Source organism: Indicator indicator, chromosome 4 (genome assembly GCF_027791375.1).
Source record: "Indicator indicator isolate 239-I01 chromosome 4, UM_Iind_1.1, whole genome shotgun sequence".
NCBI lineage: Eukaryota > Metazoa > Chordata > Aves > Piciformes > Indicatoridae > Indicator > Indicator indicator.
This window is the reverse complement of record NC_072013.1, coordinates 31,116,524-31,143,975: the sequence shown is the minus strand read 5'-3', so window position 1 is coordinate 31,143,975 and position 27,452 is coordinate 31,116,524. Positions and strand designations below refer to the sequence as shown.

The following is a 27,452-nucleotide window of genomic DNA, read 5'->3' as shown; positions in this document are numbered from 1 at the left end:
GGGACATGGTTTAGTGTTGTCCTGGCAATGACAGATTAACGTTTGGGCTTGATGATCCTGAAGGTCTCTTCCAGCCAAAATGATTCTATGATCTTTCTAGTAACAAAGAAAAAGAGAGCACAACCAGAGCCCTTGAGGCTGAGAACTGCCAGACAAGTTGTGTGTGTCCCACCTTCCCCTTGGAGGACATGAACTAGTGGTTGAGCTGGCACGGTAGCAAGACCAATGGAGCAGTATTTATGCCTGTGAAAGCTTTTTCCTGTGGAGAGTAGTGTGATTTTGGAACATTATACTAACTAATTGAGCAACAGATCTTGCCTTGCAGTATTTCCTATCAAATACCCAGACCACTGTTGAACTGCAGTGAGGTTTAGACACTGGAAGCGTCCACCATAGTGGCATGTGTTAGTGAGCACAGCAGTAGATTTTAGTAGCTGAAACAGTCTCACCTGCTGTCAGTTGGGAATCTTCAGACTTTTTTTCATTCTATTGATTTTTCATGACCTCTTCCTACAATCTTGATGCTGAAGCTCTGTGTCACCCTGAGGTTGTCTTACTCTATCTTCAAACACCTGAGAGATGGTTTCTTTTTCCCTAGTGTTAATTGAACTGCCTTGCTTCTCACCCTCCAGATACCTCCTGCAGCTGTAGACCTCAAAATGCTTTACAAAGGAGATAAAAATCACTAGTCCTATTTTGCAGGTACCTGTGGCAACAGCAGTGGAGTGGCTTGTCCCAGACCACCCAGGATATCCAATGTCAGTGGCAGGAGGAGGAGGAATAGAGACCTTGTCTTCCCAAGTCTGTATCCCAGTCTTCTCCTCCCCATGTACACTGCTTCCCATTTTTAGTAGATTAAAAATTCCTGTTCTGACTGCACAAGTCTCTCTTTAGACTTCGGATGTCTACAGAAATAGGTTGGCTGAGCTGAGGTTGTTTTGGGAAGGTGAAAAGGAAGCATAACCAAGGAGAGGAGCCCTTGTTAGAGAGTGCTCTGCCAGCAGCTCCTTCATCTCTTTCTGTAGGGACTGTAGATTTTGTTTCCTTGGTCTCCATTTATCTCAGAGTTACATGAGTAACCTGATAAGCAAGTCCCATGTGGGTGTCTACTCTCCGGTCCCTGATGGGCAAAACAAGCCACCTGAGGAGTTTGACTGTGCTAGAGGACATGGCCAGTGTTGAGGAGCAAATTACATGGGTAGCTTGATGAAATAATTGGCTAGCTTGTCATCTTTTTTTGTTTAAACCTGGAAACTTTAGGACTAAGTGGAAATGTGTGTACCTGCGGTGGGATTAGAAAATACCCACTTTATGGTGTTGTAGTCTCACAGTGGGATGGTGAGTTCCTGGAGAGGAGCTTTGATCATAGCCACAGCTCTTTCTGTCTTTGGATGAGGTGTAACTGAGCTGGTTGTGGTGCTCTACATGGCATCTTTTCAGGATGACTTCCTGAAGGAAAGACCTTCCAAACAGGCAGAACCAGAGCTGCACCCGATACAAGTGGGTGGGAAGAGCCACGGTTGCAGAACGGGTGTAATATGCTTCCTGGGCGAAATCCCACCTCAGCTGCAGCATCCAGCTGAGTTGGGCGGGTGGCTCCATGAGGATCATGTGCCATAATCCCATCTGGGAATCACAAGAGGTGTCCAGCTGTTTGGCTTGCAGTCATCCCAGCAGTGGGTGTGTCACCTGCATCCTCCACTCCTTCCTGCTTGCTAACACCCATTTTCCCTGCTCCAGACCCTGGTGGGCAGCTCTCCCTGTCGGGACCGCAGATGCTGCAATCCTCACCCACTCCTGAGACACTAAACACCTCCCCCCAGGAAAGCTCCGCTAATGCTGTCCATCATGAATATCTCTAATCCACTCTTTATTCAATGCCTTGATGAATTTAAGGCTGCACCCTTGCTGGCATCTCCTCCAGCAGAAAGTATCCCATTAGAGGCGTGACTCCCTGGCTCGGCATACCATGACCCACTGGGCCATCGCTCATCAGGGCTCCTGGACCAAATTCAATACTGGAAGTTTTCATAGTGCTTGTAAGAAGAAGCTGGCTCTTTGGTGTTGGATGGCTGGCAAGGAGACAGGCTGGCTAATGCCTGCTCTTCCTCACTGCAATTCAACGCAAAGAAATTATTAAGAAGATATTAACCATATAATGTTTTGGCAGGGTGCTGGGTGACAGTCATCATTGCTGCTGCTACAGTATGTTTAAAAAGAAAAAAAAACTAAGGAAAAAGAAAAAAGAAGGACAATAAAGTAGGCCTTTTTTTGTTGGAAAAGAAGATTTCATGTTATCTGTGTTTGCAGGCTTTCTGGCTCATATGCTGGAGGAATCCTTGCTGCGGGGGTGTTTTCATTTTCTCGTCTAACATGGCAGTGGTCCATCACGGCGGAGGTTTTTAGCTTAAACAATCTGTTTGTGGGGCTGCTGATGGCTCTCACCGTGCATTTTGAGGAGGCACCCACTGCAAAAGAGAGATCAAAGGTAAAATATCTGAAGCAAAGTGAATAGTTCTTTTATTTTTCTTTTTTTTAGTTATCATGCATCTGTTTAATTTTCTCTTCATTTAGTACTGACTTAGTTTTATTTAAATAAAAGTGAAATTTTGGGACTGGGCTCAGCACCTGTGCTGGGTGGTGTCCATCCCTGCCCTACCTGGATGTTCAGAAGTGCCAAACATTGATAAGCCTGTCCACTTGGCCTAAGGGTTGAGTTGGGACCTGTTGTATGGGTTTGGGGTTGGTTTGTTTAGTCCTCACAGGGTGGAAACAGGAAAAACAAAATAATTTTCATCTGAATGTTTTAGTATGAAGTTTGGTTTCCTGCATAAAAGGCTCAAACTAGGCTGTGGGTGTTCAAATTTGTATTTTCAGAATTGATCTTTTTCCATGGGGTAAATAGATCTATTTACAGAAAAATTCATCTAGTCAAAACTCCAGGTTTCTTTGGAAGGAAAAAAAAAAACAGAAGCAACCAAATTTTCAATCAGTTCTTCTTTTGAAATTAAATGTGCCCCTGAAATAATGGCATTGTTAAATGCAGAGACTTTACATTTCATGCTATATTCTCTACTTTATAAGCAGAATAGGCAGCCAAATGATGTTTTTCCTCAGCAGCCTTGTTCTTTCTACGTCTGTTTGCCTGAACATCTGATCTCTTCTCCTCTCACAGACTTGCCTGCTGTGACTCCTGTAAATTGTGTGAATAAAGGGATTTTTGTCAGGCTAGGCTAGAATTTCAGGAATCTGCAGTGGTAGTTTACTCAGCTTCATGAGTTCTCAAATAACATGTTTTATCAGTGGTTGGAGAGACCTTCTTTCACCACTGGATTTTTTTTTTTCTGATGAGTGCTGTCCCAAGACTCCTACAATCTTAACTCCATGGAGGTGGAGTTGGGCATTTTCCAACCTCGTCCCTTGTTTCATGTGCCCAATTTCCAATGGGATTTTCAGAAGCAGTGAAGGAGCCTGTTTCAATGTTTTTGAAGTGTCTGACACCCCATGTGTTGAAGCCAGGCTGCTAGCAACAAGCTCACAGCCCTTGTCATAAATCAGATGGCCATGCAAACGTCCTCAGGGATGTGCTTGGAGTTCATTAATATACTTGAAAAATTACTGAGGTTATTCTGAGTCCCACGGGGCAGCTCTGAGGTCCACAAATATTTTTCAAAAATTATGTAAGGTGTTTCCATGGCAAGGCAGCACCCAACTTTGAATGTTGGCTAGTCAGTTAAAAACTAGCAGGTGATCTCATCACCATGTCAAGCCAAGTGTTTGCAACTCATACACCAGTCTCACCAGCGCCTGAAATAAGCAGAGGCAATGCTCTGATGGTAGCTGAAAGTGCTGTGCTCCTTGGGAATGCCTGGAGAGGTGAGGATGTGTTATCTGCTCCTGCCCAACGATGTCTGTGAGACTCTGATGGCTTTTTTCCACTGAGGAGCTGCCCTAGGGCTTGGCTTCAGGTTGTAGCATGGACCAAGTGGCCCGTGATGATGGAGGAGGAAGCAAATTCAGAGGTGTGTGTAGCAGTGACCCAAGATTTCTGCATAGAATTTCTCTCGTAGCCTTGTCCTGGGCTGATGGAGTTGGGTCAGAGAGAGCATGGGGCAGAAAGAGGTTTTTATTAGCATCAATCACAGTTGGTGACAATAAGGAACCTGTGAATAATCCTCAAGGAGTGCCAGAAATGCCTTGCACCAGGCTGCATAGTCTGGGTGTGTTACCCGTTTTATCAGAAAACTCTTTCAAAGGTGCTTGAAAATGAGCTTTTAGACTAATGAGGAATATCACATTTAATTCCCTTTGCTTAGGAACTTCACATAGCCCTGACTTTATCCCTCTGCCTGAAGAAGAGTTAAAAATCATTCCTGTTATGTAAAATGAGGTCTCTGTACATAATGGCATTATTATGAAGGGTCCCTGTAAGAAAGCTAGGGAGGGACTTTTTTCAAGAGCTTGTAGTGATAGGATGAGGGGAATGGATTGAAGCTGGAAGAGGGGAGATCTAGACTGGATATTAGAAAGAAATTCTTTACAGTGAGGGTGGTTAGACATTAGAACAGGTTGCCCAGGGAAGTAGTGGATACCCTCTCCAAGGAGGTGTTCAAGGCCAGGTTGGATGGGGCCTTGAGCATCATGGTTTAGTGAGAGGTGTCCCCAGCCATGGCAGGGAGGTTTGAAATAGATGATCTTAAATGTCCTTTCCAACCCAAATCATTCTATGAATCTGATTTTAAGGTCTGGCTTCTGAAAACTTTGCATCATTCAGAGCTGACTACTGGGCAGTCTCGCTGTGTAGCAGAGGTTCAAGAACTGAATCACATCACATCATTATCTGTGTGTGTAATTATGACATCTATGGAGATGTAGCAGTTGTGCTGGGCACTTAAATAACATTTTCTGTTAAACAAATGAAATCTCCCTGAAAATAATCCAAAGTAGCCTGTGTTACCTGTGTTACAGCGACCAGTGCTGACCCATCTATTTGCCTTTCTCCAGTAAGTGTGCTGTGGGCTGCGCTGGAGCTCTTTTGATCTCTAGATGTTTCTGCAACCTGTAAAGAGTAATTGTGAATATGTTGTTTGTTTGGGTTTTTTTTCTCCTTTCAGATCTCTAAACTTGGTGCCTTTTGCTGTGGGCTCAGCTTGTGCAACCAGCACACGATAGTGCTTTATGTTGCTTGTATTGTGCCTTGGGTTCTTTCCAGCCTCTTCAGGAAGAGGGTATGTATTTTCCTGACCTGTATCTCTTGCTTTGGTAAGACAATGAGTAATTCTTCTTTCAAAGCACTTGAGCCACTTCTGTGTGGATGTACAAACAGGAGCAGTCAATGGTCTGTCTAAAATAGTCAGTCATAACCCAGTGCAGTCCATCATTTTGACTCCAGAGCCACCAATCACAATTTAGGACCTTTGCTCACACCAGCAGTCTATGACCTGCTTGTGTCTTGCGACACAGGAGCCCTCTGCTCCGGCTGGTTGCAAAAGCTATGTGAGCAAGCACAAGACTGATACTTAAAGCTAAAAACTGTTCAGCATGTAGGAAATAAGAGCACATTCAGTGAACCACCAAGCACAAAAGCAGATTAATATCTGTTGGTGAGAAGTCACAGGTGTGTGCTGCTGCTTCTGGCTGATGGCACTGGCTTTCTCATGCCATCAACTTATCTTGGAAGTGATTTCCTGTATGTTTGTTCCCTGGTGGTAGCAAACAAAAACTGTGTCCTCCCATTGCAGAACATCTTGCGAGTTCTGTTGGTAGTTGAAGGTGTAGCCCGCATGGGCAGCACAGCAAGAAACAGGGAGAGGCTTGTCTTTATGGGGAAGTCCTCTTCAGCATCTGAGATGTGCAAGCTTGGTAGCCTCCAGCTCTGATGCAGCCAGGATTTTTGAGTCCTACAAGGGATCATCTCTCAGGTGAAGAGCATTCTGCATGTGCCAGCTGGAAAAGACCAAAGGAAGGCTGGCCTTTGGTGAAGCAACAAGCCCCTCATCCAGTCAAATATGTCCTTTTCATCTCCTACCATAGATCTTACTCTCAAGATGTCTTTCTTTCCACACCTCTTTATTAAATTTACTCATTTTGTAAGAGGTGAAAACACCTTTTTGCATACCTGGCTTATAAAGATGATATTCATCCATCTGGATGAGGCTCTTGTGTAACATTCAGGGGCCCTGCAATGCTCTTGTCTTCTATAGGTAGTCATTGCATCAAGCTGGCTATAGACATGTAGAAATTCCTCCATCCCCAAAATAGCTGCACATCTCAGTGCTGCAGATGGTCTGGTCGCTTTGTAAGTGGCTCTGAGAAGTCTCCATCTACTCCTTCTTTCTCTCTTTTGCCCATCTGAAGGTGACAGTTGGGTAATTTTCTGCTGAACCAGTCCTGTCTGTATTTGACCACCCTTGACCCGATAAATCTGATGTGATTCTGGGTAATGGCACACGGTATAACTAAACCTGGACTGAAGCACATGAGCTGCCGGAGATGAGATGCAGCTTGAACAAGATTGGTCCAAAATCTGTTCAGCATCTCCCACAAACCATTTTCTGACTGTATATTTCCATTAACACCATGAAGACTTACTTCTGCAATATATTTGTGTTCCTTAAACAAAGCTGTTTTCTTTTTTAACCAAGGAGGCCCAGAGAGACATTTTGTCATTTCCAGCAAGGACAGTCCTGGGCCATAAATAACTTTCTTGGTCAGCCCAGTGGTGCTTGCTGAAGAAGACCACCGAATAAGAAGGATATTTGATGGAAAACAGTGCCTTTTAAGTAAAAAAGAGCCATCTTTCTTCTGAAGGGACTATGGCCACCACCATTCCCACGCTACCGTTTCTGCTCTGCAGATCATCACTCTAATGGTGTCTCTTCCCCATAACCCCAAGTGCTTTGATTGACAGGGCAGTGGCTAACGGTAAAGCAAGCGTGCAATATTCTAGGGTGGGATTTTCCAAAGCACTTAAAGGAGTTAGGCACAGAAGGCCCTTTGAAAGTCTTGTCTTCCTGACCCCTTAGGCAGTCTTGAAAATCCCACCCCAAAAGTTGGCCTATCCAATTTAGCCAGCGCAATCGTGATAAAGTAAATGGCAAAACTGACTCCTGATGATGGTGATGATGTGTCTAGTTGTACTAGAGCAGCATTTTAGTTGGTTTTTTTTTTTTGCCAGATGGAATACCAGCCAACTCTTAATCGCTGCAAAGTGGGTTATCTCAGCCTTGCAGTGCTTCAGCCATCTATGCATGTCATGCCATGATTTAAATGTGAAAGATGCAATGAGTATGATACTCATGAGTCCTAGCTAATATTATTTGCTTCACTTAAATTTCACCCTGCCATGCAAAGGAGATCAGTTTGATGCAGTTTCCTAGTAATCCACAAAATCGTAAGGTTTAACATAGCATTTTGTAGGGACTTACTATAAATTGAGAGATCAGCTCTGTGTAAATATATTTGATGTTTTTTTTCTTTATCTGTTCTTGAAGTTCCAGCGTGATTAAACTAAAATAAACGTTGTTATGCAATATGACATATTTTGGTGCAGGAATTGTCCCTAGGCCATTTCCTGAAGTTGGGTTTATGCTTCTTGGCTGGTTTGCTGCCTTATCTCTATCTTCCGGCTTCGTCCTACCTCAATCGAGCCCGCTGGACATGGGGAGACCAGACGACTTTTCAGGGATTTTTGACCCACTTTCTCAGGGAAGAATATGGGACATTCAATCTGGTAAATAAGGGTCATTTTCTAAATTACTTTCTTTTAACTTATGCAACAGCAGAACCTTACTATATGTGAGGATTAAATGGCTTAGAAATTGAAAATGTTTTCTTTAAAAAATGATTTCTGATTCTGACCTTCTGATCTGTCAGGTTATCTGGGAGTGAATCACATGGCTGGGAAAGCACAGAAATAATTCTCTTTGCCTTTGTAGGGGAGCAGTATTATTTACTGGGAGCCGTACAAGTGTCTCATGTTTGTAAGATCCCAAGGAAGATGATGGTGACATTGATTTTGTGGTTTTCTTGTTATAAGACAATTTTTGTTTTCAAGTAATCTACTTGAAAAGGTCACAAGCAGTTTTCATTGCTATATCTTTAAAAGAGGTTCTTCTTAACTTCTTACTAATACTGAATTTATATCAGTGGTAGGTTTGAGGGGTCTCAGAGACCCCTGATTGGAGTTACTGACAGATCTGTGCTCCTGCTAAGGGAGGGAAGTAATGCATAGAATAGTTTTGATTGGAAAAGACCTTTAAGATCATCAAGTCAAACTATTAATCCAGCACTGCCATGTCCCTCAGCACCACATCTACATGTCTTTTAAATTCCTCCAAGGATTGTGATTCCACCACTTCCCTGGGCAGCCCGTTGTAGGACTTGATAACCCATTCAGCAAAGAAATTTCTGCAACATTCAACCCAAACCTCTGCTTTGGTTGCTTGCACAGCATAGGGTTTGCATCAACCAAGGAAGGCCAGTACTAAACACTCCTTCAATCCTTCCTGCTTCAGAGATTTCAGTGTAGATGGAAGGGAAGTGGCACCACTGGGAGAAAAAAGAGAAAGAGGTGTGGTTTACATATTGCATCACTCCTTAGAGTCCTGAAGCCCTACATCCTCAGAAATTAAACCCCTGCATCCAGCCATGGAACACAGTGAGCACTGTTGCTGTTCCATTACAGCCTTCTTGAAGAGCCTTGGCTGTAGGATGTGAGGCAAAAGACTTGATAATTCCTGTTGCTGCCACATACTCTTTCCAAAACCATACAGAGATAAGATTGACTCTCTGAAGGACTTCTGAGATTTCCCCTGTTGTCCTATTCCCAGCCATCTCCTGAGAATGAGACTCTGATGGGCAGAGCAATACCAAAGCATGCAAATCTCTTAACTCCTTTCTCCATCATTTGTGATAAATTCAAGTTGATGTTCAGGAGGCTTAGGGATGGACTGCATGTAATCCTACACCACAAATCACATTTACAATGAACTTGTCTGAAGCAGGAGCAATAAATGCAGCAAAATCCAAGCATTGGTCCTGATGCCAGCTGGATTAATACCAGAGCCCTGTCTGGATGGGACAGACAGCGCTTGCATCCCATGGATCTGTTTTAAGAGTAGGCAGAGTCAAAAAAAAATCCCAACAAACCCAACCTAGAGAATTCCACCTATAAGCCAGGGATCAGAAATAGCACCTCCTGGAAGGGATATGTTTTGGACCGGAAGCCATCAGCTGCCAGCAAGGTGATGCTTTGCAAGAAGCAGAGAGGTAGCAGTGGTGCTTCAGGAGCTGTGGGCTGGCTTGCCATCCTCTAATGCTTTCATTGTTTAATTAAATCTTGAATGCAATTAACTGTTCCATTTTTGTTGAGATTCAATATTCCTTTCAGACTTTCTGGGTCTGTTTACCTTATCTCTTATGTGGTAGACACCACTTTTCCAACAAACACCTATGAAGGTAATTTCTTACCTCTACTGAGCATGTCTTCTTTCCCAGACTTGTGCTGTGGATTACAAGTCCCTGCAATAAAAATTCTTACATATCGCATATAAATCTCATACACCTCTGCCTGGTGAGCAAGCAGGAATTGAGGTCCATGTGCTCATCTCAGGCTGTGGGGAGATTTCCTAGAAAATAATTGTGCGTATATAGGATGATAGGAAACAGCCTCGTGCCAGTGGAAATTTAGATTGGATATTAGGAAAAATTTCTTCACCATAAGAGTTGTCAAGCCCTTGAACAGATTGCCCAGGGAAGTGGTGGAGTCACCATCGCTGGACCTATTTAAAAGCTGTGTAGATGTGGTGCTGAGACACATGGCTTGGCGTTGGACTTCACAGCGCTGGGTTAACAGTTGAACTCAGTGATCTTTTCCAACATAAATGATTCAATGACATGGCAGAGATGATAGCTAAGCCTTATGGTGTGCTTGAGTCACAGAGCAGTAGGTTGGTAGCACCTTGAAAAAATACTTGTCCAGGTGGTAAGCCCTGCACAGTGGCATAATGTAAAATAAGAACATGGGAGAACATCTTGCAGTGAAGGTTTGAGTAGAATTTATTGGCTTTTTGTTGTTTAAGCAATTCCTGTTACCTGTGACCACCTTGGAGTAACACCTGAAGGGGTTTTGAGGAGCCCTGTGTGTTTAGGGCTCTGCAGGCAGTAAATGCAAAGACATCCTTGTCCCAATGTTATGACTATTAGAGTGGGTTTCTCATGGATTTTCTTTCTTTTTAATCTAGGCCAAGTCTGAGACAGGATCCAGTATGAAAGAGGTGCTGGTGTGAGTAAAATCTTCACTGTGCCTTTTAGTGGGGAGAATCCTGTTGCTGCTGCTGTCATTTTGACCAGAGTGGCTCTTGTCCTGCCTTTCCTCAACTTGGTCCAGAGCTGACACAGGGACAGCATACTTGTCCATGTTTCTTCCCTATCAAAAGGAAAAATTCTGGACCACCTTCCCCAGTGACTTTTCTTTCAAAATCTTGACATGTAAACTGAGCTTATTGCCATTTCTGGTAAACTTGATCAGAGCAGAATGGGAATATCTTACATTGTGCTCATTCCCTGCTTCTCTTGACACTTTGCAAGGCTGTGGTTTGCGAATGCCACATCCATGCATTTGTTTCCCCACAGTTTTCAGCTAGCACAGATGAAGTTGGAGCTCTCCCTCCCTGTCCTTGCCCTGGCACTCATGGCCTGCGTGAGCACAGTACTGCCGTAAGTTGGAGGAGAAGAATTGCTCCCATGTGTGCTTTTTATTGACTTCAGCTTTCTTTGCCTTCTGCTTGCTGGTGCAAAAATTTCTGCAATTGACTGTGGCTACCTGTTAATTAAGAGCAAAATATTCTTGCTCCTGATAACCCTGTGGCTTTGTAGATGGCAGGCTTAAAAATTTTGAAATCCTGATGGGTTTTGTGCTTTGAAAACAGAAGTCTCATGTCATGGATTGAGCTGAATCTGCCACTGTTACTCATACCATGCTGTAGTCATGCCAGCTTCAAAAATGAAAGTGCTAACTGGAGCACTGGGGCTTGAAGTTCAGATTGCTACATGGCAGGCTTCCTGTTCCAGTTGCTGCTTCTGGATTCTGGGTTCTTGGGTGTTGGCTCTTTTCTGCAAGCATGGTGGCAGAACGAGTGGGAGTCGGGTAGCTGCTGGTTTGGGTTTTGTGTTTTATGCTGGGTTTTTTACTGTATTTCCCTGTGCTGCTTCTGCAAATAGGCTAAGCTAAGGTAATAATTCATTGTATTATTAGATTAATTAGTTTATTAGCTAAGGTAATTATGCATTGTGATTATGATATGTTATATTGAACTCTTATCTCTTTATCTCAACCCTGAGTTTTGTGTGTTACTTTTCTCCTCACTTCTGTGTTGGGAAAATAGAAATAGACATGTTAACCTGCTGGTTTGGTGTGACCCATTTTGTTCTGGTTTAAACCTTTGCATTTACAAAGGTACAGAAAGGCTCAGCAGCTCCTCGTATTTAATACACTTAGGTTTACAGAGAGGTAGTCATTTGCAAGCACGTAGAACCTTAGTCTCCTATTTCATCATGCCACTCAAGAGCTACTTTTGTTTGTTTGTTTTAATAGGACAAAGCAGCAGAAATCATCCATGATCTGGCTCTTCACTGGAATGCTCTCTCTTTATTCCCTTTTCTTTGCATGGAGAGCAAATTTGGATATTACAAAACCGCTGTTTCTGGGCGTGGTGAGTTGCACTCCAAAAATTGCTCTGGCCTGTTCAATTTGGCAAGAAGCCTTAAAACCACCCAATCAGGATCAGGAGGCTGTCTTGAAGCTGTGTAAGGCTGCAGAAATGCAGCTATTTCTCTAGCTGGGGAAACAGAAATAGAGTCTGTGGGATTTTGTCTCCTAGGTGGAGCGATTCTGGCTGCAGAGCAGTGCCGTGGTGGCGGTGCTGGCAGGGTTGGGGCTGGCCACACTCACCTCAGTTGGAAGTGCTGTGCTGGAGGGCAGCCGAGTGCTACCATGGCTGGAGTGGCTTTCTGCTTTCACTCTTGTCTTGTCCCAAGTTTGGGCAAATTACAGGTAACAATTCCCATGGAAGTGTGTCTTGATGCAGGCTCTTGGGACTGTGGTGTTGCTGTCCAGTCAAGGTGCTTCTAGAACCCCCCACACACACTTCTGCTGGGAGGTTTCTGTTGTTGTCTTGAAGTGGAAAAAGCATTTTAGAAATCCCACCTTGCATGGTCACAGCCAGACATACTCCCTTGTTTCATCTCCCTCACCAAGCACCAACTTCAGGGTGTAAGTGGAGGTGTCATGTAGGCTGAAGGAAGAAAACTCTGTAGATACATAAACTTCTCATGAAAGAAACTCACACATCTGTGCTTTATTTCCTAAGGAGGTTTGCAGAATTAATTTGACCTAAACAGTCACCTTCTTGTCCCTTGCTTTGCATCATCTTTCCTTGTGACCTGATGTTTTTCTTATTTCTTTTTTCTTTTTTTTTTTTTAATAGTTACATCTGCAGGGCAGGGCTTCCTTATCCCATAACCATACCAAAGAATCTTCAGGGGCTTGGATAGGGATCAGGGTAGTAGTAGGAATGCTTAGGTAAAGGTTGACCCACTGGGGAAGTGCGGAACACACAGAACTTCATAAATCCTTCCTTTGCACATATCTTTTCTCAAAGGCTTGTCCATAGGTAAGCCAGTCATAGCTCATGTCTTGTGCCATGTTATGAAGTGTCCCTTTCTTAAGTCTATACCTGGAGTGTGTGCAACACATGACTGTGTAACAAAAAGGATCTCAGGTAATGTAAATCTACATCTACCTGATGCTGGTTTCTGGGGGAACTGAGTCTAAATGCTTCACTTTTGTATCTTGATTTCTCTGTAAGTGGTTTTCAGAGAGATCTTGTCAGGGTGGACTTCCCCTATGGATTCCTGTTGCACAAAATTGTTCTGAAGATAGTCAAAGCCATTCAAACATCAAATTTTAAAATACTGTTTATCTGTTCTCTTAAGCATTTGTGATCAGAGCAACAACTACATTGTTGATAAGTTTGCAAGGAATCTGCTGTCCTCTATGCCAACGGATGCAGTCATCTTGCTAAGAGGAGACTTACCTGGGAATGCTCTTCGTTACCTTCATTATTGTGAGGGGATGAGGCCAGATATCACCTTAGTAGACCAGGAGGTAGGTTCAGAAAGGAATAGGAAAAGGGCAAAGGGCAGATTTAAAAATAGGAAGCAAAAGTTCAGTTGTTCCTATCTGTCCTCAGGGGGGGGTCTCTCTTCAAATAAGAACCATGATGCAGAAATAAAATTAATTTTTTTTTTTAAAGGGTTGTGGGTGGTTCTGGGATGAAGCATGGTGTGCAGATCTCATTCAAGCCTAAAAAGCCAACAGGGAATCTGTAGCAGGTGGAGCAAAGGGGAAGCCCAAGTTCTTCTAACATGGCAGATATCCAGATATGGCACAAGAGTGATGATTGCCTTGCTAAGAAGGCTTTGTCCTTGCTGTTTTCTGTGGAAGCCCTGAAATACAGATGTTGGAACACCAGCAGGTTTCTGGCAGCAGCCTGGAGGACAGCGTGGCAGCAGCTGCCCCATGGGCAACGTGACTCTGACTCCCATGGACTTTATGATGCTCATTCATAAACTCATAAAGGCTGGAAAAGACCTCTAAGGTCATCGAGTCCAACAGTCTGCCTTTTCGGGGATTCTCTGCCATCACCTCTGTTATCTTGGTTCCCTAAAGGTGGTTTTGCAGATTTCTGCATGTACCTTTTTACATCAGAATAGAGGTGCTGTGTGTCCCTGGGTAGTGTTTCCACTCTTTCCTTTTTTTTTCTCCTGAGAAAGTGGAATAGAAAAAATCCTCTTACAGAAGGGAACACCAATGCTTCCACTGCCACAGCAGACTTTGCAGCAAGAGTTTGTAACTTGTTGGAAAACCCAAAGTCCAACTCCTCATATTTAACCAAATCAAAGCCCTCTTGTGTCTCTTACCAGTAGTAGGTATTTTGTGTTTCCTTAGAGTTTTACCCCCTCATCAGGAAAGGACCCTGCGTCTCTGATCAGAAAGCACTGGTGACCTATTCTGGTGGTATGGTCCCAGTCAGTTGCTGAAAAGAGAGGTGACCTTACCAAGTAAACAGATTCATTCCTCTTGCAGAACCCATTTTCTGCAGCTTCTGGATGTGAAATGGATGAAAACTTTGTTTCTTATTTTAATTTTGCTCATGTTTTCGGTGGTAGATGATGACTTACGAATGGTATTTACCCAAGCTGGCAAAGCATTTACCTGATGTTTATTTTCCTGGAGACCGGTGGAATCCTGTGGAAGGAGTATTACCTGATGGGACACTCACTTTTAATCTCCATCGTTTCCTCAAAGTAAATAAACAGTAAGCATTTCTTTCGTGTGCTTTTATAAAATCTTCAACCTTTTTTTTTTCCTTGAAATTGTTTATGGAACAGCTTGGTGCTGCATCCAAAAGATCAATTTTCTCTACTGAGTTCCTCCCTGGTGGTGAGATTATTGTTGCAATTAAAGCAAATATCTGTGCAGAAGTAACTCCATGCAGATATAATGCTGCCTGTTGTTGTGAGGCTGGTTTGGTTTTTAGGAAGGAAAAATAAGAAGGTGATGGCAGAGAGTATTTACTGATGATTTTGTTTTTTGATACAATTCATCACCAAAAAAAAAGGAACATTCCTGTGTACTCAAAATGATGATGGTTGGAGAGCAGATTGCTGCTGCTTCTCCTTCGTTGTGGCCAACTGATTAGCATAGAATGAATATATTCCAGGAATAATCATCATATAAAAATAGCTTAGTAAGAGTGGAGAAAGGATTAGATACTCAGATGAATAAGAATAGCATCTGCATTTAGACTAGGCAGGGTGACCTGTGTGAGTAGGCAGAAGAGCACTGCCAAGTGCTGTCAGGAGGAAACAGGCTTCTCCTGTGGCTTCTGGCATGCTTGTGAAGTCCACCGTAGGGGAGAGGATGTGTCTCCTGTGCTGGCTGCACCAGATTTGCAATGCTGGATGGGGTATTCACTTGCTGTTTTGCAGACTGACCCAAAGACGTGCCCCTTTCTGATGTGAAATGATCTGGACAGGCATCTGTGCCACAGGATATGTGCTGCTTAAGACCTGTTGTCTACACTGGTGTCAGGGGTGTGGTTTGCTCAGACAGGTGGGGTAGCCCATGGTCTCTGGCATGGCTTCATGATTGCTCTCTCTGGTTTTATTTTGACAGTAAGGAAGTGTTTGTCTGCATAGGTCTCCATGAGGGGGACTCAACCTGGAGAAGGAGCTATTCGCTCTGGCCATGGGGTACGTGTGAAAAGTTGGTTCCTTCTGATGTTGCATTTGACCCAGGAGAGTGGACTCGTCTCACGAGAAATCTCTATAACTGGACTGAAGACTACAGCAGGTATGAGGCAGAGGCCAATCTGCTCCTTCCTGCTCATCCTTCTTCTGCCAGCAGCATACCCACAACCATTGCAGTGTTAGAGAAATGAAATGTGAGCCATGTGTTCTGGAACATACAATAAATCTACATGGGGTATTTTTATTAGCATTAAAAATAGAGATGGTGTTTCAAGTCAAATATTGGGCCCAATTCCTAAAACTTTACCAGGAGCCAAAAAGCATTATGGACTTGGAGTATCCAAAGCTTTGAATGTCATAGACTGAACTGTAATGGGTGGTAAAAAGCATCTGTCATGCTGAGGGTAGCTAGGATGCTGTAAAACACCTGAAACACCAGAGGGTCCTTCTATGGAGAGGGAGGAATGAAGTTTTATGAAGGAGTGAGGATCAGCTGAATTGGAATCTCTTCTCAGAGCCATAGGCTTCATGACAGGTTTTATTCTGCCTGGGAGGTCTGTAGTTGGCTGGGTTAGAAGAGTTGATTGCATGGTGAATGAAACACAGCAACATGGATCTACTGTCTGAATTTTATTCTCATTCTCATTTAGTTTCAAGCCCTCTTCCTGGGAAGCTGTTGCCAACGAGGAGATGTGGCAAGCCAGGTGATGCTCCTTTGCTCCCTCCCAACAGCCAGCGGGTGATGCCAGCTCAGTGGTGTGGAAACACGCAGCAGAGCGAGCAGCTTGATGGTGCATGGCCTTATTGGATCTAAGTGTGCCAAGCTTTAGAAGGAAAAGGTTGGCAGGATGAGATGAAGGATGCAAAGTCACCAGCAGGTCCTTCAGGAAAGTGGTGGTTTTCTTCACCAAAAGGTTCTGTCAAAGTATCTTGAAGGAGCAGAGGGTAGTTGGAAGATAGGGTGAGAAAATATGTCATGGAGAGAATTTTGTATCAACCAAAATGGAGATGCTGGTGTATGGACCCATACCTGGACATGTTGAAGGTGTGTATCAATATGTGATATGAGCTGGTTATGTTAAGAAGTTATATGGAAGCTTTTCTTGTTTTCCTAGGATGAAAACAGCTTTCTTTATATTCAACCTTGCAGAAACTGCCAGTGTGACTGCAGAAATGAAATCACAACTCTACACTTTTGCATACGCTGTAAGTCAGATATTTGGTTATGAATTATCCCTGCAGTCTTCATCCTTCTTTTTTCCTTTTGAATTTCTGGACTCCATGGAAATACGGTGTCTCCATACAGGTCCTGTAATCTGCATTTGCCCTTGTTGATCCAAACTGGGATCGTAGCATATTCAAAGAGGTTTGTTCAGGGATTTTATCCATTCCTACTTGCCCCTTCGGGTCATGGAGGATGCAAAGCTAACCAGTTGACCCCCTCCTTTTGCTATAATTATCTTGTTTGTGCTGGTCTCCAAACCCCTGCCAGGAGATTGCTTGTCCTGAAGTCCCCTCTCTGCATTTGTCCCCTCTATCATTACACAGTCATGCATCCAAGCCAGCAAGTGTAAAATCTGACAGTCTTCTCACTGCAGATGAATTCTGCTGTATCTCATACCCAAGAATAGCACCCATAAGCTGTTGTTGGTATCTCTGGAAATACTGGAGTGCCTGAGATGCCAACAGATGCCCAAAATTGTAAGTCTGACAGTAGAGTGTTTCATACTTCAGCAAAGAAGCAACAAAGAGTTTGCTTTCAACTCTTGCCCGTTTTGCTCTTATCTTTGCTGTTCTGCAAAGTTCTCAGGTGCGTGCCTGCTGTTGTGCTTGCGAATATTCCTGCTCTGGTCAACAGACTGCTGAGGTACTGTGGAAGACATTCTGATCTCCTGAACTACTGAGAAAAAATCTTAGCAGGCGCAGCAGCTGAATCACTTCATTTTCCCCAGGCTGGTGTAACACCTCGCTGGGGGCAGCGTGTGATGCGCAGTGGGGCTATCACCATCATCTGTAACGTTCCTAAACAAACAGCTGCTGCAGGAAGGGAAACATTTTGGCCCCCCTCGGATTTCTGATTTACTCTATTCGCATTGCACAGCAAACACGAAGTGAGAGAAATGTTCCAGCTCTGGGCTTGGACATCTAAATAGCATCTGTTCCTTTGTGGGCAGTTTTGAAGCACTGTTAAGAGCTGTTGGTCCCCTTCATTCAATCAGTTTGCCCCTTTCTTGTTTTGCCTTTTTTTTTTTTTTTGTCCTTTTAACAGTCGTACAAAGAAATTGTCAACTCTCATCCAAATCACCCAGTGAACTGGCACAAAAACTATGCCATTGCCTGTGAGAGGATGTTGCGTCTCCATCGGGTGGATGTGGATCCTGAAGTGTTGCTCTCTGAAACTGTGAAACATTTCCTTCTATATGTTGAGAAAACAGAGGGTGATCCCCAGCGGCAGGACATTCTGCAGGCTGTGAAGCACCTGAAGAAAGAGCTGCAAGGGCTGAGGAAAATGAAACAAGATCTGAGGCAGTGAGCTGGGTAGTGCCCCAGTCCTCCACCTGCCTGCTGAAGTGCTGCAGTTTTGAAATCTGGGCTTAAAATCTGGTGTGAGAACAGTTTTAAAAAGCAACAGAAGTGGCAGCAGAGAGGAAATCAAGTGTGATTGCCTCCCTAGGAAATGTACTGGTGTTTGGATTTTGATTGCTGTTGCCAAATCAACTGTTTGTGTTGGGGTTTTCATGGGGAAAAAAGCTCATCATTAAATAAAACCCTGGGTTTTCAAAAAGCAGATTTCTTTTAAAACAAACCTGTGAATCTTTCGTTAATGAATGCAGAGTCCTTTATAGATGCAGAAAATGTATTTAGCCTTTAAATGTTTCTTCTGTTCCTGAGCCAAGAGCTATTTTTCTTTAGCTGTGCAGTGTCTGTGTGTTTTTATGGTCATGGGACAGCGTGGCTGGGGAGGTTTCCTCCAGGACAAACTCATGGAATAGTGCTATTCGTGGGAGCCTGATCCTTCATTGTTCCTTGTGCCCAGGGCTGTCCTCCTGACATGGCATGGTAGGTAAAAACCAACCCAGCTCTCTCCACCTTCCTTACTTTGCAGGGATGGGGTTTTAATCAGTATGAAAAAGGGAAAGCTCCAGGGAGATCTTACTGTGGCCTTTCAGTACTTAAAGTGGGCCTATGAGAAAGGTGATCACAGACTTTTTAGCAGGGCCTGTTGTGATGGAACAAGGGGTGATGGTTTAAAACTAAAAAAGGGGAGATTCAGACTAGATGCAAAGAAGAAATTTTTCCTGTTGGGGATGATGAAACACTGGTCCAGGTTGCCCAGAGAGGTGGTAGATGCCCCATTCCTGGAAGCATTGAAGGTCTCAGGTTGGACTGGGCTCTGAGCAATCTGCTATAGTTGAAAATGTCCTTTCTTGCTGTAGAAGGGGTTGGATTATATGACCTTTAGAGGTCCCTTCCAACTCCAAACCATTTTATGTACAATTCTATGACTCTGTAGGCAGCAGCATGGCATTTCCTGCACTGTCTCCACTGGGGGAAGAAGGATTATGGTGCCGAGAACCTGGATGGGACACAAAAGCCAGCCCCCCGGCACACTACTCTCTCCATTGTTCATGGCATCTGTGCTGTGGCCTCTCTCCGTGCAAGCCAATAAAGATTTTCTTCTCTGCTGCATCCTTGCAGAAGGGATGCTAGAGCAGCAATTTGAGAGATATCAGGAAGTTTAACCAAAAGAGTAGTGTGTGAATCCATCCTGCTTCTCAGTCTACTCCAAAAGCCAAGCAACTTGGTTAACAAGAGCTCAGCTGTTTAGTTTTTTTTTATTTGGTGGTTTTTCTCTGTGTGTGGATTTTTGTTGTTTGGTTGGTTTTGTTGTTTTTTTGGTGGTTTTGGTTTTTTAAAGGCATAAAATAGCATGTTTTTCAAAAATTCTGTCAGTTAACATGTACTTCAAAGGTTTAAACACAAAACTCTGGTATTGTTTCTGGGAAGCCGGGTTCATCTAAATTTTCATACTTTGTTCTGTGAGATCTCAGCCCAGCATTTTATAAGACACAAATTGCTGCCAAACCAGGGCAGGTAAGAAAGAAATACTTTTCTAAAGATCAGGTTATCAAGTGGCACTTCTGGAAGCTTCTCAGAAGCTTGGAGGAGCAGCTTGGGATGCGTGCAGGAACAAGGGGTGTTGCACATGGATGCTTTATGTGTCTGTAGTTGGAGGTGCATGTAGGTGCAGTTTGAGACTTGTGGCTACTAATCCTAATAGATCCTTTTAAGAGTGGACTACTTCTGTTGTTCTCTCCAAGTGCTGATTTACCATACTGACTCATTGAATGTATAAAAATCAAGCTGCCATCTAGGCATCTCTAACTCCAGTTGCAAAAATAACATCCTTTATATTTCTCCCATCTCAATATGATTTATTTTCATAGTAGGATTTCCGTAGCAATTCCCCCTGTTACTTCTATAGAATATCCCTGTACAAACAGCAGATGAGAAATGAGCAGTATAAAGAAAGAAAACTACGGCTTCTGGGTTGCAAAGCCACAAAGAGAGGGGAGAGAAGGAAGAGGAGCAGTTCAGGGGTGTCATTTTAACTCTTTGTGTTGTAATTGACTACATTTCAGGTCAACTATGCCTCACTTAAATCTCTTCCTTTTCCTCAGTCCCTGCAGAAGTGTTTGTACAGAGCAGGGGAATATCATACATTCCTCTGTGCAGCTTTCTCAGGGCTGGCTTTCTTCTCCCTTCTCAAAATCAGTCCTTCAGCCTAGCAGAAAAGCAAGAGGAATCCAATTTTTGAATGCTTTTGTTACCTGCATTATTGAAAATCCATTCAAGCAAATATAGTGAGCCAAGGGTTTTCTTTATCTTGATTAGATGCCCTTTCTTAGCTGCATAGTCTTGAAATAATTGGAAGCTTTTGTGGATTCACTATCTACTCAGGAGAAAAGAGGGGCTGGACAAAGGTACCCCAGCCTGCAGCCCGCATCAAGTAACATATTGTCATATGTTGTAATAAGCAGCAATGCAAACTGCAAGGAGAACTTTCCCAGAGGCAAAAACCTTCCCAAGTGTGAAGAGCAGTGGAAATTGATGCTTTTTTAGGAAGCAAAGCAGAACTGGTTTGTCATTCACATGCTCCATGTCCTTATAAGTTGCGTGCATGTGTGATATGGGTGTCCATGCTGTGTGTTCAGCTCCAAGATATCCCTGATGGCCAAGCAGGAAGGGGAGAATATTTCACAGCAAAGGAAGTTTCCAAATTCCTCCCCCTGAATCTGTTCAAATGAGATTTGCTGGTGCCTGTAGACGAAGCAGTTGCGTGGATGTTTCTGAGCCTGTTGGCTAAAAGGCGGTGCCGAGGGATGCTGGCAGAAGTTTAATTTTTATCAGCTCCTCTTAGGTGGCACCCTTAAGTTTATCAAACAAGCAAAGCTGATTTGCTCTTCGTTAGTCTCAGTTGCATGAATCGGTTGCCAAGTAAACAGGATTTTGCATTTTCCTAATTACTTTCATATTTGTGTTTTACCTCTATTTGTTCTCTTGCTAAACTGGTCCTAATAATTAGTCAGGCTCCTGCTGCTTAGACCTTAAAAAAAAAGCGGGGGTGGGGGGGAGGGGATGGGCAGAGGGGAAAAAAGACTTCTGAGGGTTTTTTCTCCCATATAAATTCATTTTTGTTACAAGCATCTTTTATATATATTACTAAAGGGAGCACACTAAGAAATGCAAATAATAGTTCTTTATTTTATTATGACAGTTAATTAATAGCAACCTGTTTTAATGAATAAAGTCACTCAGAGTCCTTCAGCACTTCCTAAGTAGAGGCCAGAATCTGTAGGGATTCTTTTTTCCCCCCCATTGTATAGCTCCGAGGCTCTGCGCACTATATAGGGCCTGTATAGAAATGCTCACTAATGAAGAGGGAGGGCGAGGAACTTGTCTGCATTCAAAGATCACTGGTGAGTCATTCAGCGAGAAAAGGCCCCTTGCTAGGAATAGTCACAGTTCCGCGGCATTGTGCTAGCAAAAGGGTTTGATCAAAGGTCTCCTGCCGAGCTTGCATGGTTTCCTTTCATACGACGACCATAATTAAAACCACTAATTCTCTTTTAAAATGCTGCAGGATGCCATGTAGGCATCTGTCTGGAGTGTCCTTTGTGCTGTCGGGAGCTGTTAAGGACCAGCGCCGAGGGCTTTTCAGCGACATGCCAGTCAGGAAGGTGATTCGACATAAGGGTGCCTCTGAAGGCTTGACAGGGCCTTGACTACACAATTCCAGCTGAATTTGCCCCTTGTCAGCTGCCAGTAAATAAATCTCAAAGGAGGGAGGGGGGAAAAGCTGAAGTTTCATTACCTGATCCCCGGGACTTTGTTGGTTTTGGCATCGCCCAGGGGGAAACCCTCGCCCCTCGGGGCTGGGGAGCTGGAGATGGCCATTGGAGACCCCGGCGCCTGGGCTGTTTGAAGACCGTCAATACTTGTAACAGTTCAGCTGTTAGGAAGACAAATAAATGGAAGAGCCCATTAATCCCCTTTGGGTACTCCCTGCCTTTTGCCCTTTTATCACAGCCTTATTAGGTTCCTACTCATCTTGAACCAGGAGGGATGAATTAAAGTTGTTGAGCGCTAATTGGCAAAGACTTTTCATCACAGGCCAAGAACTTTCACTGACTTGAAAGTAACTTCACCACGGGGAGGATCAGCAAATTCTTGCCTTGCCATTAAAACAAAACTCCAAAATCCTGTTGGGGTTCAATGTGGTGTTTAAAAAAAAAAATAGAATGAAAAAAATGGCAACTGCTAAGTTGTTGGGCTTGAGGAGGTTGGCAACTTATATTTGCTCTTTAAAGGAGTCACAGAGCCAAACGTGGCACAAAGGGAATCCACCCTGAAATGCAATTTGAAATCCACATCTTACACGTATACATGTGCATTACCAAAACCTGCTTGTGGGACAGGCTTCCCGAGAGACGATCTGTAAGGTGGCACCATTGTTCTTGGCAGCTTGCAACTGCTCAAGGATTGAGCAGAGTGTTGGTGACGTTTCCATATGCCTGGGGAAAATTCTGGCTGCCCTCAGGTCATCCCTGGGTTTGGTGGGTTGATTTCACAGGTTTGGTTTTGGTTTCAACATAGTCAGTTGGATGTTGTCACATGAATTGTTTTTTAATGTTGATTTTGGTAAAGGCTACATTAATTTGAAAGTCCTTATTGCCCTTTATCCCATTGTCCCCCACTGCATATTTTAAATAAAGAATAAAAGTTTGCCAAGCCATGAAAGCATCATGTACATCATAAGTGACTATCATGGTCCCCAGCATTTCCATTTGAGAGACTCATGAATATTGATGCCCACATTAAGGATGGTGTCTTCCACTAGAATGCCAATGTAAGCTGGTGTAGCCCACCTATGACAGAGCCCTCACCGTTTTTCCAGGGATTTCCAGGACCAAGTGCTTGGTATGGTGCTATGCGAGCAAACAGGAGGCTAAAGCTCCTGCACTGCTTGCGGTTGGGAATGGAGATATCATTGTCAGTACCCTCTGAAAGGTGGTTTGGATCTTCCCAATGAAGCCAGAGTGAGGGCTTGAAGCATTGCCCCTACCAGGTGGCTGTCAGATTCTGCCTGGTTCCATGGCCATGAAGACCCACAAAGACAGGCTCCAGGTGTTGTCCCTTCTATGGGACCATTTGAATGCTCTTGGGTATTTTAGAGCTGTAACACATTTTTGCCCATCAGATGCAGCAGCATCTTGCTGAACTTCAGGGAGAAAACACTTAAGAGGAGAATGGCTTTGGCTAGTTTTGGGAGCGTTTTTTTGTCAAGTCATTTGATTTAGCAGTAAAGCCTTTGGAAAAAATGGTATCTGAAAAACTCCACTGTTCATAAGCTTCCCCAGGGAGGATCTGCAACCTGTTTCAAGCCAGAAGAAGGACTTGTGTGCCCAAAATGTTGCCATTCTTTTTTTCCCTAAAATTTATTTCTCCCTTGTTGCCTCTGGACATTCCTGTTGTAGTCAAACCTGACATTTCAATAAAAGCTTTTTGAAACAGAGTGAAAACAAGGAATGAGTATAAATTGGAATAACTTTATTCAGATTAGTGGAGCTGGGGGAATTTGTGCTGTCAGAGGGCTGTTTGGAGATGGTGCACTGTGACTGACAGCATCCATCCAGTGATCCTTCACAGCCTGCTTCTAACATCTGAGATTTTGCCTTTTGCCAGGTTGAACAAACCTGGTGTGAACACACCCAGTGCAACCAGTAAGTTTTATCAGTAAATCCTTCTGGGCAAAACTACAGCAGAAGTGGATCTTGCTGGTGAGTGAGGAAGAGACAGAATGGCCTTGAGAAAGATAAAGGTCAGCCTGGATGCTTGATGCACGTGGGCATTGTCATTGCTGGTTAAAAGCCAAAGGGGATAAAGTATTTCTCAAGAGAAGTTCTCTGTAACTGATTATTTCTGCCAGTATTTGGGAATAAAAAAGGAAGAATTTGCTACTTGATTGCAAATTCGGGTTTGGCATCAAGAAAACTGGATATCTTTAAAAATCCACAATCACAATTTTGATCCTTACACTTAATTGAACAGATTAAATTAGACCATGCCAGTCTTGTCTTGGATCAAAGACTGAATTTGGTTTGCTGGAAGGTAAGAGTGAACCATGAACAATTTCCCACGTGGGGGCCCAGGAGGGCTATAGGAGCCTCCTTTGGCATGGTGTTGCACACCGACCCAAAGTGCTAAGGTATTTTTTGCACCACTTAACGCTTGGTATTTGGTTAATAGACCCAGCTCATCCACTCACCTCCAGCCCTACTGAGTCTTATTTTTCATCATGTAAGTATTAGAGTTGATGAGAATGACATGAAGGGAATCCAGCATCTTCATTTGCTCCTTTATTTAGGGCTGTTTGGGTAACTGTCACCTTCAGATAAACTTAATGACAGAAAACTTGAGAAATGTGGGCAATAGGGGTCAGGCGTTTTGTCCTCTGTTTCTGAAGGCAGTGTCCTATCGAGGTCCCCAGCATATGGGTGACCTCAAATATCATTGACAATTTTGGGGTTTATCATGGTCTTGAATTCAGTGACATCATTTATCACATTTTAATTCTTCTTGTTCTCCCTGGTGTTAAAAGCTACTAGTTCTACGAAACCCTGGGGACCCCTAAATACCCTTTTTCCTCCCAATCAGGATCTAGCTTTTTACCATTTCCTTAATGTTTGCAGCTAGAAATACAGCTTAAGTGGCATTATGCTAAGTAATTATTCTTACAGGATGTGAAATGAAACAAATTTTGCACAGCATGAAATTATTCCTGCCACGTATGGCGTTCGGTGGCAGATTTTTTCCGTTTGGACCGTAAACAAGGCTTGGTGGCAACAAAACAACATGGAGCAGAGGAGGAGGAGGGGGGGAAAACACTACCAAAGGTAAGTCCTTGTAGCAAAAATATTTTTGGCTGGATCAAATATTAAACCTGCTACTACAAATTTCACGCTTTGCATTCCTAAGGCAGATGCCAAGTGATGATGCCAAAAATTAATTGGAAATAATGTTCCTTGCCTTGTGTGCTCTATCCAGCAGAGGGCACAACAGATAAATGATGTGTGGGGGGCTCAATTCCTTGCTGCTGATAAGGCTGGTTCATAATTATTGCTGCAAAAATATGTAGCAACATGCTTCTGTGGTTATTTACATTTGGGGATGTGGTCTGGAATGGAGGGTTTAGATTTAAAACTATTCCTTCCCACCCCTCAACAATACATAAGAGACTTCTGTGTTTTGCCTGCTTTATGTTTTGCAGTATTGCTGGGTTTGCTTGTTAAAGTACAGTGAGATGGATGATACAATGTTTGGGTGATAGCTTGAATTAAAAATTCAAAGCTTGGCAGCTAAAAGGGAGGCAGTGCATCTTGTGGTATCATGTTCTTCCAGCAGTATTTTTAGACAGATTTGTGTGGGTAAATAAAAATGTTGTCACAGAGTGAAAAAAAATAAATAAGGTTGAATTATTTTATATAGTTATAAGGTGGGGAATATCATTCCTCTTATTTATGAAAAAAGAAAAACAACCAAAACCCAAAAAGAACAAAAAAACCCAAACAAAAAAGTGAGCTTCTTGTTTATATGTACCAAAATAGTAATTGGGAAGAGAAAGTTTCACATTAGTTTCACATGCTAGAGCATAAATAATCTATGTTTGAAGTTGGTAGGAAATAGATGGGGAAAAGGTGTAAGAGAAGTCTAAAAGGCAAAAAAAAAAAAATATTATCCACTATTACTACTGTTATGGGTATTCAAGGACTTATGTAGTTAGCAAAATGGACTAAGATGTTGGGGCACAGCACTGCTTTTGCTAGTGCAAAATGAATAGATATTTCTCTCAAGTGCAGCCCTTTGTATTCAGCAGCCACATCAGCCAGGAACAAATATCCTAAATATCCTAAATCATCCCTCTGATACAAATCAGGAAAACAAAAATGTTAATATGTGCTTCCCACCCAAACCCCATTTTGAAAAACCCAGTACTTCAAATCATTCCCACTACTTCCACCCTCCTTTGCACAAATAGAGCTGAGGTGGGCAGAAAGGGAAGGAGAAAAAAACTCATGGTAGAACAAATGCAATATCTCAGTCTTTCTCAAATGACTGAAAATTTTGTTTCATGCTGCTTCCTTCCAGTTCCACAAAATATAAGTAGATGCTGCCTCAGAACAAGTCAACATTTGATACAAACAACCTCCAAGCTCAATCTGTGCAAGGGAAAAAAAAAAAAAAAAAAGTCTGTTTTCATGTTCCAGTCTTGTTTCAGGGTTATTGTTTAAATCAACACTTTCCAACTGTGTAGATTTTAGCTGGAGGTTTTTTTCTGCTTGCTTGTTTGTTTTGGAGAGGAGGGGGGTTGTAATTTCCCAACGTATGGGAGATAAATGAGATGTTTAAAGTGCCTCAGTGGAGTGGCATAAAAGCTGGGAAATCAGAGAGATTGTAAATCTATGTTTGTTTTAGAAATAAAATAAAATAAATCGACCAAGAGCAGGTTAGAGCTGCTAATACTGAGCTGATTAAGAGCAGCAGTTACATAAAAAGCAGCTAGAGTCCATATTGTAAGTAAGTATTATTGCAGCCATGAGAAATACAGCTCCAGAGCTTTTAAGGGCTGGTGTGCTTGCTTCTTTTTTTTTTTTTTTTCTTATGAATTAAGTGCTGATGAAAGGTACAGGATTGATGGCTTTGCAAACTCAGTGCTGCTGTTTCATCACATAACACATGGTAGTGTGCCTATAAGATCTGCAGAAGCAAGTTGCCCCAGAACTCTGCTGACTCTTTTAAGGGACAGAGATCACTAAGTCTTCCAGTCAAGGCTGGTAGAGTATGAGTCCTACTTATAGGTTGTCCTTCCCCTCTACTCTGCCTTAGTGAGGCCACATATGGAGTATTGTGTCCAGTTCTAGGCTCCCTAGTTCAAGAGAGACAAGACACTGCTGGAGAGAATCCAAAGGAGGGCTACAAAGATGCTGAGGGTACTGGAGCATCTCTCTGACAAGGAAAGGCTGAGACCTGGGGTTGTTTAGCCTGGAGAGGAGCAGCCTGAGAAGAGGTCTTATCTATGCTGATCAATATGTAAAGGGTGAGGATCAAGAGGATAGAACCAGACTCTTCTCAGTGGTGCCCAGTGAGGACAAAGAGGCAGTGGGCACAAACTAGAACACAGGACTTTTAGCCTAAATATAAGCAAAACTTCGTTGTGAGGGTGCAGGAGCACTGGACCAGGCTGCCCAGAGAGGTTATGGAGTCTCCTTCTCTGGAGAGATTCCAAAACCACCTGGACATTGTGACCCTGGGCAACCTGCTCTGGGTTATGTTGCTTTGGTGGGGGAGTTGCACTAGAGGATCCCCAGAGATTCCTTCCAACCTCAGCTGTTCTGTGATTCTATGACAACAGACAAGAGCTCTTGCAACCCTAAGTCATTTTGTAATCATTGCTGGGTTGGCAAGGTTTTTTCTCACACCTCAAATACCCCCAGCTCCTTCTACCATGCTTAAAACTGGTAAAAAGCGGAAAGAGAGCTCTAATGAGGCAGGAAAGCAGTAGGAGCTGCTATTCT

The 27,452-nt window shown here is 43.2% G+C and overlaps 1 protein-coding gene across 1 annotated transcript in view; it reads left to right on the top strand.

The window, feature by feature from the left end:
* Positions 1 to 17,848, top strand: part of TMEM260 (transmembrane protein 260) — a 35,390-nt gene extending 17,542 nt beyond the window's left edge. Inside the window, exons 4-16 of the mRNA XM_054400596.1 lie at positions 2,311 to 2,488; positions 5,115 to 5,228; positions 7,553 to 7,732; positions 10,245 to 10,285; positions 10,636 to 10,719; positions 11,597 to 11,714; positions 11,883 to 12,055; positions 12,997 to 13,168; positions 14,233 to 14,381; positions 15,242 to 15,418; positions 15,966 to 16,019; positions 16,431 to 16,521; positions 17,585 to 17,848. Of these exons, the coding sequence (XP_054256571.1) occupies positions 2,311 to 2,488; positions 5,115 to 5,228; positions 7,553 to 7,732; positions 10,245 to 10,285; positions 10,636 to 10,719; positions 11,597 to 11,714; positions 11,883 to 12,055; positions 12,997 to 13,168; positions 14,233 to 14,381; positions 15,242 to 15,418; positions 15,966 to 16,019; positions 16,431 to 16,521; positions 17,585 to 17,848 (1,795 nt within the window). The remainder of the gene's footprint in view (positions 1 to 2,310; positions 2,489 to 5,114; positions 5,229 to 7,552; positions 7,733 to 10,244; positions 10,286 to 10,635; positions 10,720 to 11,596; positions 11,715 to 11,882; positions 12,056 to 12,996; positions 13,169 to 14,232; positions 14,382 to 15,241; positions 15,419 to 15,965; positions 16,020 to 16,430; positions 16,522 to 17,584) is intronic.
* The last annotated feature ends 9,604 nt before the right edge of the window (positions 17,849 to 27,452 follow it).